Consider the following 18,393-nt stretch of genomic DNA (forward strand, 5'->3'; position numbering starts at 1 on the left):
GTAGTTTTAGTCATTGTGCATATCTGAGGTATCTAGGGTTATGGCTATACTTAGAGACAAACAAAGCCCTAAATGACTCAGGATCTTGCTGAAATTTTATTCCCTCCCCCCACCCCAACTAAATACTAAAAAAAAGAAACAGCCTTCTAAATTAAAATAAACCAAATAGTTTTGCTGGCTGCCTCTACTATCTCCCTTCTAGCCTTGTTTTACCTGAATGTTACATGTTTTAGTAAGACTTATAACAGATATACTGTTCAAAAGAAAAAAATCTTATTTCTTTGCCTTCCACTCAGGTTATTATGCTGCCTATAGAATATGTGACTTTGTAATCTTATAAACCTTAGCAATTTGAAAAAGTAGGCTGGAAGTTTTGCTTCATAAATCTTCCTGTCATTGCTTGAGCATCCTCATAGGGTTTTGCAGTGTTTGTTGTAAGATGTTGATTTGTTGGTCTTTTTTCCTTCTTCCTACCTTCCAGGTTGTGACTAGGCTGATCCATTTGCTTGGGGAGAAGATCCTTGGCAATCTTCAGCAGGGAGCTGTATCAGGTAAGTGTACCTAAGAATATTGCCAATATTATAAACCCCCCCACACCTTCATTTCTGAGCTGAGATATTTTCAGCTGGCCCTTCATTGTGCAGCAGTAAGAATTTCTGCTTCCATCAGGGATCAAGCAGGTTGTTTGTCCATTATGAAATTTACTGAAACCATGTGCAAAGCCAAGAATTCATTATGATTATAGTCCATCATGGGGCTTGCTAAGGGATTGTAGTTGCCAGAAGTACCAAAAGAACTTGGCTGAAGCATGGACTTCAAAGTCAGCAGTAAAGTGAAACTTCAGTGTTTCTTTTGTTGACCCCTACTTGTAGCATGGGGGTGCCTTCATTTGGATCATAGGGAGGCCAGAATAGACACATCTCTAGCATCTCTTCCCCCTACTTCCCTTCTCCAAGGGAGACTTTGATTCTTGCCAGGAAAGAAATCAAAAGGTTAGATCCAGAGGCTGCTCTGCTCTCAGAGAGAAAGGGGAGAATACTGAACTATGTCTGTTTGCTCCCTTACATATTGTTAGGCTAAGGGATGCAGGTTTTGGGTTTAAGCTAAACTCCTGATCACAATTCACTAAGGAGGAAAGGAGGAAAGTCTGCTATATCCAAGACTTGACTTCCTGTCCTCAATCACAACTTATACATAACAGATAGCAAAGATATCCATTTATCCAATTTGATAGCAAAACAGAAATGAGAGAAAGTGTACATAGAAGGATATATACCAGAGTGAAGGAGCCCTCTGATTAGGAACAAAGTAACTCAGCTCTGTCAAGAGAGAGAATCCCAAATCTCACCCAAAGGGGAAATTCCCCAAATTCTATAGTGTAGCAAGCTAGGGATAGGTACATGATGGAGATTGCCATCTCCTTTTTATGTCAGCTTCTTTCCAGAGTCCTTTTCAACCTAAAGTGGGGTTAGCATTGTCCTACTCTCTCAAAGCTGGAAGTCAGAAGAACCCAACGAGACTGAAGAGTCCAGGGAGACTAAAGAGCAGATCTCCCAATCTCTGCCCCATCCCTCATATAGGCATGTGGCATTGATCTCTACCAGTAAGGAGAGTCTCCTACCTATGGGCTTTGGGCCTTGGTTTATACTCTTTTAAAAAGACAGTAGAAATGAGGCATAGTAGCACATTGCTGTAATCCCTACTGCTGAGGGAGGCTGAAGCTGGAGGATCCCTTGAGTTGGGATCTGAAAAGCAGCAGAATTAAAATCAATGGGATTTCTTTGCTAAGTCCAGCACTAATATGGTGAGCTCCGGAGAGTGGAACATCAGGCTGTCCAAGAAGGAACAAACTGGCCCAGATTGAAATAATGGAACAGGCAAAAGGTTCTGTACTGATCAGTATTGACATTAGGCCCATGAGTGGCTGCTGAACTTCCAGCCCAGATCTAGTCTCTGCACAACCCCCCCCCCAAAAAGTCAATAGAATATCTTCTTTACCTACCTCAAAAACTATTCAGGAAGGAGAGGGAAATTTAGGTGAGACTCCTCAGAAGGGTCAGAGATTTAAGCATTTTGTATTATCTTTAACTGGATTGTCAGGAATTACTGACTCTGTCATGTGGTAGTCAGGGGAAGAAAATTCAGATGTGACAAAATGATGTGAGTCTATTACTTTAACATTTCACATTCAGATGACTTTTAATTAATTTTATCCCAGTTCTAACCTCAACTGTAGAGAGTGAATTTCCTGAAGCTGGCAGACACTTGGGTGTGTTTATTAGGAGCCTGGACTAGTTCCGAGTTCTCAGGCTGTTGTTTCGTATTGGCCTCCTCGTGTTCCAATGGATGCTGATAATCATCCACTTAATTCTCTAGTATGGTCTGAAGCTTAAAGGACATTCTATGAGTAGAAGAATGATCTCAACACAGACACCAACATGAAGATGACATATCCCATTTGCCAGCTGAGTGCGTGTTCTGAATACAACACCACTCATTGTCTGAAAGTGCATATTTGATCTCATTAAACTACTCTCACTGCTAAAGGCAGAACAACTCAAATTACTTAAAAAAAAAATAACAATACCACACATACAACAGAAGTCAGAAATTCACTCTGGCTGTAGTATAATAACTGAAATTAAATGGAAGGTTCTTAGGACATTTTTGAGGCATGAGAACATTGAAAACACAGAGGATGCTATAAGAAACAAAAAAAGATATGGATTCAGGAGAGAGACATGTTGTGATCGGTCCCAGTATCATGAAGGTATTCATGAAGCTGTTTTCTAAGCAAAATACTCTGTCTCTGACTCTCTCAGTACAGACCTGTGGCACTTGGCCCACTTCAATGGGCACTTCAGTCACTGGGGCTTCTAGTACCATCTTGCAACAGGGAGAAAACTGATCCCTGGATGGTTTGTGAGGTGGCCTCACAGTGTTCTCACAAGAGATACCTAGAAACCTCCTTTCACTTTGTATTTCAGTTAGTGCTGCTTCAGGATGGCTCCCATCATGGCCAAAGGTGGCCAGCCTTGAGGGCAGGGTTTAGATTGAGAGAAGATCCTTAGACTTTTCTCAGTTGGGGAAGTTGGGGACCACACAGGGTAAGTAGTATTTGGCAAATAAAATAAAACCATATAAAATGCAGTGATTGGAAAAGGAAGGTGGTGAAATAGAAAGGGCTTTGATTCAGCAGTCTTTGTTCTTTGCAAGTGCTATTCAAATGTAAAATTTCTGAGGGAACTTTTCTCTACATTATTATAACAGCATATTCACTTAGCACATGAGAGGTAATAGGATAAATGTTCATGCTCTCCAAATAAGCCTTTTCCTAAAAGGCCCAATGCAACATCCTTTACAAAATATTTGCTTATTCTTCTCAGATTGAACTAACTCTCTCTCTCTCTCTCTGTGTCTCTCTCTCTTTCTCTCACCAGAACTCACATAGCACTTTGTGTATGTCTGTTATACATGTGTCATTTTATTGTGTATCATAGTAGTGTTTCTAATAAGCTCCTTTTAGACAAAGCCTGACTTTTTTTTCTGTCTCCCTCAGAGAGAGAGATGTAGCAATACTAGAGGGTTAGGGTTTCAGGCCTGATGCCTTCTCTCTGATGTTTTTCAGGTCACCAGCTTGGACTATATTACTCAGGCAACAAGTGGGATTCTGGGAATCCATCCAGCAACCTTTCAACAGTGGCTATCCTGCCAGTATCAGAAGATGTGCCCCTCATTACATTTACTCTGGAACTCAATCATGCCCTCAGTGGGATTGGTAAGAACTTCTTATAAGTGGCAGTGTTTAATAAGGAAGAAAGGAGGCTTGATTTGTCCCGATCTAGAAATCTAGATTTCTTGGTCAATTACTCAAGTTCCTTAGAGGTGTTCTAGTCACCTTCATTCACTTCTTTTCACTGCTGCCCTTCAGTGGGACATTAGACAAATTGTTTCTTTCTTGGTTTTCTTAGTATTCTACTTTATAATACTTGCCCTTTTGTACTTTTGTAATATGTCATAAAGAAGAATGAGTTTATGGAGTAGTTTATTATCAGATGAATGCAATCCCGAAATTTTACTTTGCATAGTGAGTACCTCTTGGATGATACATTTATCTTCCTAATCTTCACAACATCCTTGTAGAATAAAGAAGGAGTATTTTCTTCATTTTATAGATGAAGAAAGTAAGGCTTAGAATGAGGGTGAATGCAAAGGGGTTTGACCAAGTCATCATGAGAACCCAATTTTGGCTCATTCCTATAGAACCTTAGGTACAGCATGTCATGATTTATTATAATATGGCAATAAATTAGCTTTCTTCATCCCACACAACAGGTTCTCTGCAGTTACTTGAAATAGTAGAAGTAGAAAATTGGTAAGGGGAGTACCTTCTGCTGACTTAATAGAGCATTTCTAATTTGGGGAAGATGATTTTGCATTTTGAATAGAATATTTTTTGGGAATATTCATTTTCACATTATTTTGGAATGTGATTACATCTTTTCCAATCCAGAAATCTAAGTTTCTTAATTGGGAAATTTCCTATTTTACCAGAAGAATATGTAATGTCAAGAACTTTCCTGAATCCTGGAGGAAGAGTCTTTAAGAAGGCCGAATTGCTGAGCAGTGACAGATTGTCTTGTCTCTTATACTCCTTCTATTAGCATGTTCCCTTGCATGTTTATTAAGAAATCTTCTGGAGAGTTACAACCAGGAGGGTCTCATGGTTCTTCGGTTAGGTTTCTTAAGCCTTATATCAGTGTTCCAGATCCACTGGATTTAGAAAAGAAAATCTTTAGAACAGACCAAATAGTTAAACTCTTGGGTTTCTCTTTTGCATAAAAAACTTTTTTGTGTAGAGAAGTCTAGCATAGAATGGACATAAAAGTCTAGTATGGTTCAAGGTTTAGCCTTCTTGGTTGTCACACAGAAAAACTTCAGGATGAAAATGTTTTACTTAAAAGCACAGGACTCTTAATGTTATTTGAGATATTACAGTTCTGTGCAGTCTGGTTTCCAAACCCACCAGTAAATATAAACTGTTCTCACCAAGATTCCTAATGATCTCTTAATTGCTAAATTCAATGACTTTTTTGCAGTCCTCTGTTTTTTTACATCTCTGTAGTATTCGATGCTATTAACCACCTTGTCCTTCTGTATATTCTTCCTTCCTCAGTTTTCATGACATCATTCTCTCCTGGTTCTCCTCCTACATGTCTGACTGTTCTTTCCTTTGCTAGATCATCAAACATATGCCACTATAATACATAAATATATGCCAGCACTCTATCCTAGGTCCTTTAATTTTCTTCCTCTGTTGCTTTCTTTCTTGGTGATCTCATCATTTCCCATGGGTTCACTCATCTCTTTGAAGATCTGCATAACCAGCCCTCATCTCTGTCTTGGGCTCTAGGCCTGAATCACCAACTGTGCCTCCTGGAATGTCCACCTGGACAAATCATAGACATCGCAAACTCAACATGTCCAAAATAACTGGTTGTCTTTCCCTCAAAACTTCCTAATTTCTTCCTAACTGTTCTATTTTTTATCAAGAGCATGACCATCCAGTCATCGAGGTTTGCAACCTCAGAGTCATCTTTTGACTCTTCCATTTCACTCAACCCCTATATTCAATCATTTGCCAAGTTTTATCTAGTCTAACCTCCACATTTCTCACATCCATCCCTGTCTTTCCACTCACATGATTGGCACACGAGTTCAGACCCTCATCACCTTTCTTTTCCTAATTAGTCTTTTCCTAATTAGTGTATCTGCTTTACCATAAAATGGAAACACATTTAGTATGTACCAACCACTGTGCTTAGCTTTGGGAATACAAAGTTTTTATGTTTAATGTGAGCTCACATTATAAATGAGAGAGACAAGGCATAGGGGGATATGCTAGAAGAGTATATGGCAAGGCCAGGGGATCAAGATAGAGCAGCAGATAAGATTGCAGTGTCTTGAGATTTAGAGGACACAGGATCAGGGCAGATGATATGGCCCAGTGATCTAGTGGTCCTCCATGTTACTGAGATGATTATAGTTGGTGACTCCCTGCTTATCCAGTAGGTGTCAGCAGTTTTGTCTACCCCTTATCCTGGGGCCTGGAGGGACCCAAGTCCATGAACATTGGGAAGGGAAGATCTTGAATTGGAGGCAGGCCAGATACTAGAGAAGGACTCCTGCATAAGCTTGGTTAGATTTGCCCACTGGTACCTCGTGGTACCAGTGGATCTGAGCCTAGACAAGGTGGGATTGGGCAGGGGCAAATTGATATTCCTAAAGCGCAAGTCTAACCATGTCACTCCCCTGCTGAAGACACATTAGTGGCTTTCTGTTGTTTCTAGGTTAAAATACAAACTCATGTTGAATTTAAAAGTCCTTCGTGATCTAGCTCAAACTTACATTTCCCACTTTGTTTTACATTATTCCCTCTCCTGCACTATACATTACAGCCAGACTGGCCTACTTGCAGTTATTTCCTATGCACAACATTCATTCTCCTACCTCTATGCCTTTGCATAGGCTGTTTCATTTTCCTAGAACGTTCTCCTTCTTATCTGCCTCTTGAAATGTTCATTTCCATTCCATATTCTCAAGTGCCATTTCCTACACAAGGCTCTTCCTAATCCTTTTCAATTCTTAGCACCCTCCACCCCCAGAATTACTTTGTATTTATTTTTTATTTCATATTTATTTACCCATGTACCTTTGATTCCCACCTCAGTAGACTGTATAAGCTCCTTAAGGGTAGGGACCCTTTCCATTTCTGTCTTTGTATCCTTAGTGCCTAACACATAGTAGGTACTTAATAAATGCTTTTTGAATTGAACTAGAATGGAAGATGCAAAGGAGACTGAGAAGAAGCTGTCAGACAGGTGGCAGAATAAGAGAGCAGGGTTACAAAAACCAAGGGAGAAGAGAAAGCCCCAGGAGGAAGGAGTGGTTGACAGTGTCAAAAAACTACAAAGATATCAAGTAGAATGAAGACTAAGAAAAGGTCATTAGATTTAGCATTTAAGTGATAATTGGTGACTTTGGAGAAAGTAGTTTCAATTGAGTGGTGGAGTCAAAAGCCAGATTGTAAGGGATTGAGAAGTGAGTGGGAAGACAGGAAATGGAATCAGCAAATGGGGTTCAGTGTGACTTGATTGTTTGAGGGGATGGCAGGGTCAAGTGAAAGATCTTGGTTTTTTGTTTTGTGTTTTTAAGGATTGTGGCACTTTAGGTATGTGTTTGTCAGTAGGTAAGACAAGATGGTAAATGAAGGAGGGAATGATTGAGGGGTCATACTCTGAGAGGAGAGGGGAGAAAGCACAAAAGGAGAAGGCAGAGCAAAGATGACAGAGTATCAGGAAGTACAGTACACAAAAACTCCAGACAGACTGAGAGGAAGCACCGGACTTAATCTTGATCAAGAAATCCAAGAAAGAATCCCAATGACTCATTTTTTTCCAGCCTAGATCTGCATAGAGGACAGTAGAATTGAATTCTGGCCAGGAGGAGAAGAGGTCCAAGATTCAGCATAGAGGGGCTGAAACTTGTGTAAAGTGCAGGAACAGGTGCCAACTGGCAGCTTGGTGGCTCTGGGTAATTGATCCAGAGTAGACTGAGGAGGGAACCTGCACCTTGGAGTTGCAATCCAGGGTAAAGAGCTGTTGCTGGCCCTAAGCTGGGCTCTTAGATCACGGAGCAAGTTCAGAAGCAAGCAACAGCTGTGTGGCTTAAATCTCAGGAGCAGAGCAAAGTCTCACTTGCTGCTTCTGGCCAAGTCTGAAGTCTAAAGAGAAATAATCAGGGTAGAAATCCCAGACCACAGCAAAGCCTGTAGTTCTGTTGATCTGGACCAGAGGAACTTTCTAGCTATCTGATAGTCTACTGAAACTCCAAATGGAGCAAGCCCATAGGCCTATCACTCAGACACAAACCAAGGTCAGGAACTTGTAGAGCTGAAACATGGAGGCAGCAAACAGACTTTTCCCTAGACTAGACCACTTTGGGAACACTGAAATCCTGAAGGTGCCTAGCCTGAGCCATCCCTGAGAGTTTGGAATAACAGAACACTCAAAGCCCCAAGAAAGAAGCTGCCGAACACAAGCCTAGACATTTTCTTCAAAAGTGTGCAGAGGCTAGACCTAACATAAAGTTGTAAATCAAGATGTAGGATGGATGAATGAGAAAAGATAAAAAGAATCCCACTGTAAAAAACTATTATGGTGACAGAAATACTTAAAACATAAACCTAGAAGAAGAGAATGACTCCAAAATATTTGCAGAATAAGTCTCAAAGAAAAACGCGGCTTGGGCACAAACTCAACTAGGTTTTCTGGAAGAGATGAAACAAGAGTTTAAAAAACAAAAGTTTAACATGTTATTGGGGTTTTTTTGTGTTTTTTTTGTTTTTCAAATTAAATGAAAGTGCTGAAAGAAAAAAGTTGGAAAATAAATGAGTTACAGAAGAAAGAATTGAGAGAATTAACAAAACCTTACCCAAACAACAAACTCCCTGAAAATTAGTATAATTCCTATTCCAAAGCCCATTGGTGGTGATGAAGGTCTTATCATGCATGAGGAAGTTGGCAAGTGGTGAGTGAGCTCCAACCTTCTTCAGGCCCCTTTTGGGACTATTCAAGTGAGAGTTTCCCTCAGGGACTCTTCAAGCTTTGAGTCTTCAAGCATTGAGTCATTTCAGGCCTTTCTCACTTTCATCTTCAAGAGGAAAAATGGGAAAGGCCAACCTCACTTCAAGATCCCAAAGGAAAAGATTCTGGGAAGACATGAATTGCACTGGCAGTCTCCACCATACCCTTATCTTTAGCTTTCTACATCAGAGGCTGTGGGGCATTTCTTCTTGGGTGAGATTAAGGATACTCTCTCGGTTGAGCTGAGTTATATCGCTCCCAGTGGGAGAGCTCCTTCACCCCATATTATCTGGTATGTGTTTTCCAATGTATTCTTTTTCTGATTTCTGTTTTGCTATGATTTGGGTAAGTGGATTTCTTTGCTTATTTGCTATGTGTGTTCATTGTGGAACTGGTATTTGGTGAGGAAAGGGTCAAGCCTTGGATATAAAACTTGGTGTCCTCCTTCCCTTAAAAATGACAAAGCAATCAGATGTTAGATAAAACTCTAGATAAACATATTTAAAGGAGTACATAAATATACTTCTAGCCTGGTATCCCCTCTCTCCAAGGAGAACAGCCCCAATTACCTGCTTTCCCTCCTGGCAGGAATGAAAGTCTCCCTTGGAGAAGGATGGGAGGAGAAGAGGCTAGAGATGTCTGTCCCACCTCCCTTCAAGTCACATGACAGCTCTCACCATACATAGGGCCTTACTACATATGGGGCCCACTTCTTCGCTACATTAGAGTGGACTAGATAGAAGCTAATTATTCCATGAGACAACAAGAAACATTAAAACAATGTTAAAAGGAAGAAGGAGGAGGAGGAAGAGGAGGAAAGAAAGGGAATGGGAGGAGAAGGAGGGAGAGGAGGGTGGGGAGGAGGAAATATTGTAGGAAAGAAAATTTAATAGTTGATGGACTATCAGAAAGCCATGAACAAAAAAAGATCTTAGACATCATATTTCAAGAAGTCGTAGATAGGGGCAGCTAGGTGGCGCAGTGGATAGAGCACCGGCCCTGAAGTCAGGAGGATCTGAGTTCAAATCCGGCCTCAGACCAAACACTTGACACGTACTAGCTGTGTGACCTTGGGCAAGTCACTTAACCCCGATTGCCTCACCAAAATAAAAAAGAAGTCATAAAAGAAAACTGTCCAGATGCCTTAGGACTAGAAGGCACAGTGGAAATAGAAAGAATTCAGGTCACAACCTGAAAAAAAAAATCCCCAAATAAAAACTCATAGCAACGTGATAGTCAAAATCCAGAACTTCCAGGTCAAAGAAAAAATTCTGCAAACAGCCAGAAAGAATGGATTCTGGTCCTGAGGAGCCACAGTCAGAAGCATACATGATTTAGCAGCCTGTGCTAGAAATGAATAGAGAGCTTAGGATGTGATATTACAGACAGCAAAGGACATGGGCTTACAAATAAGAATAACTTCCCCAGCAAAAATTCATATAATACTACAGGGGGAAAAGTAAATCTTTAATGAAATATAGGACTTCTAAGCATTCCTGATAAAAAGATCAGAGCTGCAAAGATACCTTGAAATACAAAACTGGAGTCAAAAGAAACATAAAAAGGTAAACATGAGCAAACAATCAAAAGGGAGTAAAGAATGGATAAATGTTGAGACTGTAAAATCTCACATAATGGAATGCACAAGTAGAAGTTCATACAAACAAGGAAGAAGGAGTTGGGGAAACACACCCTCATTTGAACTGGTCAGAGAATGGATGAAAGTGTACACACACACACACACACACACACACACACACACACACAGTTGAATACAGAAATGCATTTCACCAAACAGGGAAGTAGGAGGAAAAGAATACAAAGGAAAAAGGGAAATAATATGCAGGGCAGATTAAGGTAGGGATTATTTTTGAGCAACACACTCTCTAAAGATGCACACAAATATTTATAGCAGATCTTTTGGAGCAAAGAATTGGAAACTAAGGAAGTACCCATTAATTGGGGAATGACTGAACAAGTTATGATATATAGATGTGATGAGTTAATATTGTGTTGTAAGAAATGATGAAGGGGATAGTTTCAGAGAAACCTAGCAAGACGTATCTTGAACTGATGAAGAATGAAGTAAATAGGATCAAGGGAGCAATTTATGCATGACAGCAAAATTATATAGACAAACAATTATCAAAGACAGGGACTCTTATAAGTATAATGACCAACACCAATTTCAGAGAACTCATGTTGAAACATGCTGCCCCTCTCCTTATAGAGGTGAAAGTTTCAGAGTGCAGAATGAGACATTTTTTTTTGGACATGGTCAATGAATAAGTTGGTTTTGCTTGACTATATGTGTTTGTAATAGGGATTTTTTTCTTTCTTTCTCAGTTGGGGGTAAGAGTAGGGTGGGAGGGAAAGAAGGGGGATTTTTGCTGATTGAAAAAAAAAAGGTTGAGGTTGTAAGTTTTAAAAATAGAATATAAGTGGAGGGATTGGCTTTGGCACAGAGAAGGGCCACCTCATTTTCAGAGACTGGAGAATGATAATGTGGTATGATAAAGGGAGGTTTTCAAGTATAGAGTAGGAGAGAGAGAGAGAGAGCTTGTGATAAATGGCCTATTTCTCAGTAAAGCAGGACACAAAGTCTACTTAGAAAGAAAGGGGGAAGTATGATACAGGAGGTTTAAGGAGAGAGGTGGAGATTTGGAATAGTTGCTTTACAGAGTGCAGTAGTCAATCAAGAAAGAATAGAAAGATTATTATATACCAGTAAGAACATAGTTGAAATTAAATAACATAAATTTGTGGTAAACTCCATTGGCAGGACAGTGGTTGGTACAGAGTAAGCACTTAATAAATGCTTTTCCATTCATTCGTTCATGTGAGTAGGAATGGAGAAGGTAAATTACAGGGGTTAATAACCCAAAGTTGAAGTTTGGCAAGGAGTGATTGGCAATAAGACAAGGAGGCAAGGGATTCAAGGGTAGCTTATGGTTTGTGGTTGAACTGATCAACCATAGAATCAAGACTAATGGGATGGGGCAGCTGATGGATAGAGCACCGGCCCTGGAGTCAGGAGGACCTGAGTTCAAATACAGCCTCAGACACATGATACCCACTAGCTGTGTGACTTTGGGCAAGTCACTTAATCCCGATTACTTCACCAAAATAAAAATAATAATAATAAAATAAAAAAAGACTGAAAAGGGAAACAAGTAAGGCCAGAGCAGGGAGTGTTGACCGTGGATAGAGCACTGGACTTGGAGTCAAGCAGACCTGAGTTCAAATTCTACCTCAAATATCTACCAGTTGTATGACCCTGAGCAAGTCATTTAACCTGTCTTCCTCAATTTCCTCATCTGTAATGTGGAGATAAGAATAGAACCTACCTTCCAGGGTATTTGAAAGAATAAAATGTTTGTAAGAATAAAATGAGTTTGTTTTTTAGAATAAAATGAGTTAAAATATTTATAAAGCGCTTTGCAAACCTTAATAGTGTTATATAAATGTTAGCTATTTCAGATATACAAGAGTCAATCTTCAGATATAGAATTGCCAGTTGCTGAAACTCAGTATCAGATTTGTCCGCAATTTATTTCCTCTGCTCTTCAGTCAGGCATCAAGTAATTGCTACGTTCCTTCTGGATGTGTAGTAGCATTGTACTAGGCACTTGTGAATCTCTCCCTCTTCCAGCTCACAAACATTCTCTAAGTATCTTGAAAGTAAAAATAGCTCTGTGCCACCAGTCCTGCCACAGAGCTGAGGAAGGTGTAGACCAGCTCCCTTGGTAGGTGAAGGTGCATGTGAATAGGGTATCTAAGCTTTCTGCCCCAGCTTTCCAAGAGGGGTTCACTGGTGCAGAGTAGCATGCTGGTCTGGGCTATCTTGGCTGGAGCAGTTTGTTCTGCTGTGAGGTTTCTGTGGGTACTGGGAATACTGGGCCATCACAGAGCCAGCCTCTGGGGTAGCATAATATCATTAAAGAATCACTAGAAATTCTTTTTTAGCTTCAGCTCTCAGTTCCCTATTGAGATTATTTCTTGATCCAGGTTGTTGACAGATTTTTGAGAAGGTGGTGCCATTGTTCCTTTACCCAGGGGAGGGGGCTTCAGCACTCTCTTTACCTGATACGAGGGGCTCCTTGCTGTTGCCTACTTTGCTTCCCAGAGATTGGACGGTTTCTTTTGTGGCCATCTATTTCCTTTGGCCCTTTGGTTTTCTTTAAGTCATTTCCTTGGAAAATCCCTTAAATTGGGACATTTTTTGAACTGGAATGCTCTCTTTGGAGACTAGAGGGGATGGCCTTCTGTTCTTTAAAGCTCTCTCCCCTTAGATTCCTGTTAGCATAAGGGCTGACCTTTAAGATCCTGGAAGGCAGTTCTCCATTTGACTGATTTGCTAACTTGTAACACAGCCACCATCCAAGCCTGTCTGGGTATGGTAGGGAATAGAATATGAGAGGAGATATCTGTCAGGCCGAGATGCAGCACTTGTAGCTGCTTGTGTGGCTTATCTGTCCTATGTAAGTTGTACCAGGGCATAATGGAGTTACTTTCCTTGGTCCCACAAGCCCCAGATAGGTAGCCTTGGCCAGGATTCCTTCCCTTCATATTTTCTGGGAAGCATCGACAGATTGATTCTCAGAATCACAAGTGCATATTCTTTTCCTGCTGTCACTCTTCCTCTTGTCCTGTTTCTTGATTTCCTTTTCTCCTCTTCCTGTCTAAAAACAAGAACACAAGTAATCTTGAGAAAATGTCCCAGTAGAGCAGCAGGAAACATTTATTTCTGTTTATCCCCAGTCTCAACAGGGGTTCTCTCATTTTTCCACTAAAGTTCCCAAATGGCAAGGCCTGGGCTTTGTTTACTTTTGGTTTATTGATGTCTCTTGTCCATTTAATGAATGCAGTTCTGTTTCTTTCTAGAGGCTTTTCCACCTTATCCCCTGGCATTAAACACAGGAAAGCTCACCTGCTTCAAGGTGCTTTTGAGCCCAGGGAGCTACTACAGCGATGCCAGTTTTGAGCAGTTTAGAGAACAGTTGGCTTTCTATATGTTGATGTTACATGACACGGAGCACGGCTATTTTTATCCAAGTGTGAGGCCTTATTAACAGTTCAGCTCAAACCCTAAGCTTTGCGCAGTAAAACTCAAGTAGCTCTGATTCCTGCCTTTGCTGAAAATAAGATGCCACTTCTACGTAAACAGAGTGGGGCTGCAGGGCCAGTTGCTAAATTAGGCAGTGGGAGCATGACACCTTGGGGAGAGCTCTAAGGAAAGAATGAGGGCAGTAGCCCTGGCTTTTCTCCTTCAGGCCTGGACGCTGATTGATTGACTTAGACTTGGGCAGATTCTCTCCTTCCCTAATGACTGGGGTCAGTGACCTGAATCAGGGTCCTCTTATGAGTGGGTCTGTCTATGTGCAGAGGTGAAGCATGAATTAGAGGTTAGGGAGCCCAGGCCAGCAGGCAAATAAGCCCAAGAGAAAGGAAATTTTATAGTCATACTCAAAGGGAGTGAAGAAGCTAGATTGAAAATCTAGAATATTAGGCTAAACCCATAGTTTCTTCATGGTTTTTAACCCCTTTTTTTCTTTTCTATTTTTAAATTTGAAATAGAACATACCAGAACTCTCTAAAAAGTTTTGTGTTGGTAGATTTCTTTCTGGATAAGAGACAATGTGATGCAACAGAGCACCAGGCTAACCTCAGGGAAACTTGGTCAAGTCCTGGCTGTGCCACTATTGAGCTCAACCAAGTCACATAAGTGCTCTGTACCTCAGTTTCCTTCTATGTAAAATGAAGATAAAACCTTTGCTGCCTGCCTCGCTGTTGGACAGGTAACAACACAGGAAATCCACCTTACTTGCACTGACAGGAATGTTAGGATCAAATTTAAGTACATGTACAGCTTAAGTAAATAATTTAATCTCTGTGACTTTAGTGTCCTCATCTGTAAACTATATGTAATGATAACTTTAACAACCTGCTTTGCAGAATTGTTGTGAGAAAAGAGCTTCTGAATCTGTAAAGAATATAAAAATGCGTAGTGTATATATACTTTAAAAACTATACGGCATCATAGAAGTTAAAGTTATTAATTATTGTTGTTAATCAAACCACTTTGCATTACTTAATTTTTTTCAAATGTTCAGTTAGGGAATCCCAAAAGGGACCTACTATGTACCAGGCACTGTACTAAGTGCTGGAGATTAAAGAAAAAAAAAAAGCAAAAGACAGTCCCTGCCCTCAAGGAGCTCAAAATCTAAAGAGGAAGAAAACCCATGAATAACTATGTGTGGGCAAGCTATATACAATCTAAATAGGGAATAATCAACAGACAGAAGACACTAGAATTTTTTAATATTTAAAATTTTTTTCTCAATTACATGTAAAAACAATTCTTCACATTTTTTTTATAATTTTTTTGTTCCATATTCCCTCCTTCCCCTCCTCTCTCATCGAAAAGGCAAGCACTTTGTTATAGATTATACATGTAGTCATGCAAAACATATTTCCATATTAGCCATGTTGCAAAAGAGAACGCAGACCAAAAACAAGGGAAAAAAAACCCCAAGAAAATAAAATAAAAAAGAATTTTTTGATCTGCATTCAGACTCCATCAGTTCTTTCTCTGGAGGTGAATAGCATTTTTCATCATAAGTTCTTCAGAATTGTCTTGTATCATTTTATTGCTGAAAATAGCAAAGTCATTCACAGTTAATCATCAATCAGTATAATATTGCTGTTGCTGTGTACAGTGTTCTGGTTCTGCTCATTCCACTTTGTATCAGTTAATATAAATCTTCCCAAGTTTTTCTGAAACCATTCTGATCATCATTTCTTATGGCACAATGTTATTCTATTGCAATCATATACCACAACTTGTTTAGCCATTCCCCAATTGATGGGCATTTGGAAGGCACTAGAATTAAGAGGGATTGGGAAAAATTTCCTATAGCAGATGAGATTTTAGCTGGGACTTAAAGGAAACCAGGGAAGCTAGCATACAGAGATGAGGAGGGAGATCATTTCAGGCATGGGAGCACCCAGAGAAAAGGGCTAGAGCTGGGAGATGGAGTGTCATAATTGAAAAAAGTCTTCTCACAAGACAGAAATTAGACTAGACCCATAATTTAATATAAAGGGAACTGGAGCAGATGCAATATTGAGTCAAAAGTTAGAGTCAGTGTGGTTCGCTCAATTCCCATAATAGGGACTCTCACAACTTTTTGTTTTGTATCCCCAGGACTTAGCACAGTGCTTGGTACCCAGTAAGTGTTTAATAAAGCTTTTTTATTTATTTATTCATTCATATAAAATCTTTGGCAGAAATTTGCTACAAAAATGTTTCCCTACTTAACTATATTTTCCTTCTAATTCTAACTGCACTGATTTTGCTTGTGTAAAAGCTTTTCAATTTTATAAAATCAAAATTGTACATTTTATCTTCTCTGTTCACCTCTATGCCTTGTTTAATTCAAAGTTCTCCTCCTAGCTACAGTTGAGAAAGGTATCTCTTTCCTTTCTTCTCTAGTTTTTTAATACTATGACCTTTTATATTCAAGTCTTATATACATATGGAAGTTATTTTTGTCATGTAACTTATGTAGTTGGTCTAAACCTAATTTCTGTGAAATGGCTTTTTGGTTTTCCTGAAAGTTTTTGTTGAGTAAGGAATCTTTACTCCAATAGTTGGTGTCAAATTTATGAAACACTGTACTGTTATGGTCTATTATATCTGGGTCTATTTTCATAGAAGCTATCTTAAAAGCATGTGCTGCAGCAGGGATAGTATGCAGGTTAAGGGAGCTGCTGATTCATGGGGTCATGTGTATTGGTGAGAAGTCCAAGTAGTTTTTAAAACTTTTAAAGGATGAACATTTGGTTAAACTTGATGAGTACACACTCTCCTCTAGAGGCTTAGGAAATTTAAGAGGAACAGTTTAGGGATAGAGGATTTCAATGGTTGTGGTATTTGCCAAGATTTGACCAGATTTTGGGAAGAGTAGTCATTGTTATTTATCTCTTTAATCATCTTAAATCTTCACCTGGGCCATATTATCGTATTTGAAACATCAATCTGTATTTTCTATGAGTCCTGCTGCACAGATATAGGATTTCTGCTTCTGTATAGTTCCACTAGGCTTTCCCTTATCAGTCAAAACATCAATAGATGGACCCAGGTCCAGAAACTGTCCATCGCTCCCTAGAATTGGGTCTTAGAGAGAAGGGCATTTCTAGATGGAAGATGGGGGTGGATCCATGTGAAAGATAGGGCTTGTGGAAAATAGTTTTATACTTCATAATTTACTATGGACATGTCTGAACAAGATCCAGATCTAAAAGGAAAGTAAAATTACCTAAGTATGAGATTTTCTGTTCACTTCCCATCAAGTCCCAAATGAGCCCAGGGAAGTGAGAGGGGCTGTATTTGTGTGGAGTAGAATTGTAGCTCATAATGATCAGCTGTTGAAAGAGACAAAATGAGTTCACCATCTTAATTAGCAAGCCAGTGTTTAATTACTATTTTTCTTAGTGCTCTGAGGAGTTGGTCTAGAGGTGTAAAAGGGGGAGAGACAATGCTGTTTAGTTCTTTTTAATTTCTTCAGTACATTAAGAGATCTTCTGTTTCAGTCATGTGGATACCCTTTTAACTGATGCAGATTGTGATTCCACATCTTGGTAATTATGGAGGCCAAAAAATATATATATTCTTCATTTGTTGGCCAACCTTCTGATAATGAGTTTCTCCATGTTTTGTAAGGCTAGTCCTCAGACAGTAAACACACAGTCACTGGACTACTGGCAGGTCAGTACTTACCTACCAGAGCTGGTGCTCCACTGGCATGGCCCCTAAAAACTGGGAAGTGCTGGTGAGGCCACTGTGGGGCTCAATGAGAGAGAGAGAACTGGCCGAAGATCCAGGAAGGCATGGGTTCAAAGCTGATCTCTTAGACGTACTGACTGTGGCACTTTGGCCAAGTTACTCAACTTCTCTAAATTGCAGCACTCCTACCCAGTGTGCCTTAAAACAACAACAAAAACAAAACCGAGAGTACTTCCATGTCACAGCCAGGTATTGGACTAGAACTTTAGCAGAGTCCTCTTATTCTCTGCTGACTAGTGTTGCATGTAGTTAAGCCATTGTTGCCTTTACTAAACTTCACATAGGGGATGGCACCTTGAACCTTACAGAGAGAAGGGATGTTTGACATTCCTCCCTGACCCTCCAGGCTATTTCAGTCCATTCAACCTAGAATAATCAGTGATGGATGATATTACTGAGGGGGAAAAACCTCAAGCAGTAGCTTGAAATCCATAATTTATGGCTGCAAATTTTTCTTTGATTTTGCCAAAAAAGTACTGATGCCTCAAAGTTAGTAAACCAATCTGAATTCTATTCAAGGACCACTGATTCCATTCCAGCCCTCCCCTTATCCTCCTCTCTTGGCATTATTCAAACTCTTAATGTCCTGCTTCATTCTTTTGACCCAGTAGCTGATGAGCTTGATTGTCTTTCACACTGATTAGTTTTGGAGTGCCCAATCGCCATGCCTCATCTAATGCTGATTACAAGAAGTGTCTTTTTTGGGGGGGAGGGGGAGGGAAGAGCAGGGTAGATTTGGGAAATATTTTCTGCATTTTCTGGAAGAGGCAGGAAAGGCTTGAAATCCTCACACATTGCCTAGTCCTCCCTGTGGATTTAACCAGTTTCTCTAGTAGTCACTAAAGCCAAACTAGTGTATTTAAAGGGGACTTGGCTTGAATTTAGAATGTGAATTCCTGG

At 39.9% G+C, this 18,393-nt stretch overlaps 1 protein-coding gene across 5 annotated transcripts in view; it reads left to right on the top strand.

Moving 5' to 3' along the window:
• PNPLA7 (patatin like phospholipase domain containing 7) overlaps nucleotides 1-18,393 on the top strand; it is a 184,947-nt gene that overhangs the window by 111,942 nt on the left and 54,612 nt on the right. For all 5 annotated transcript variants that reach the window (XM_027849420.1, XM_027849427.1, XM_027849422.1 and 2 more), the window contains 2 exons: nucleotides 482-551; nucleotides 3,629-3,778. In XM_027849420.1, coding sequence (XP_027705221.1) covers nucleotides 482-551; nucleotides 3,629-3,778 — 220 coding nt within the window. The remainder of the gene's footprint in view (nucleotides 1-481; nucleotides 552-3,628; nucleotides 3,779-18,393) is intronic.

Source organism: Vombatus ursinus, unplaced genomic scaffold (assembly GCF_900497805.2).
Source record: "Vombatus ursinus unplaced genomic scaffold, bare-nosed wombat genome assembly UNPS02000580.1, whole genome shotgun sequence".
In the NCBI taxonomy this organism is placed as follows: Eukaryota; Metazoa; Chordata; class Mammalia; order Diprotodontia; family Vombatidae; genus Vombatus; species Vombatus ursinus.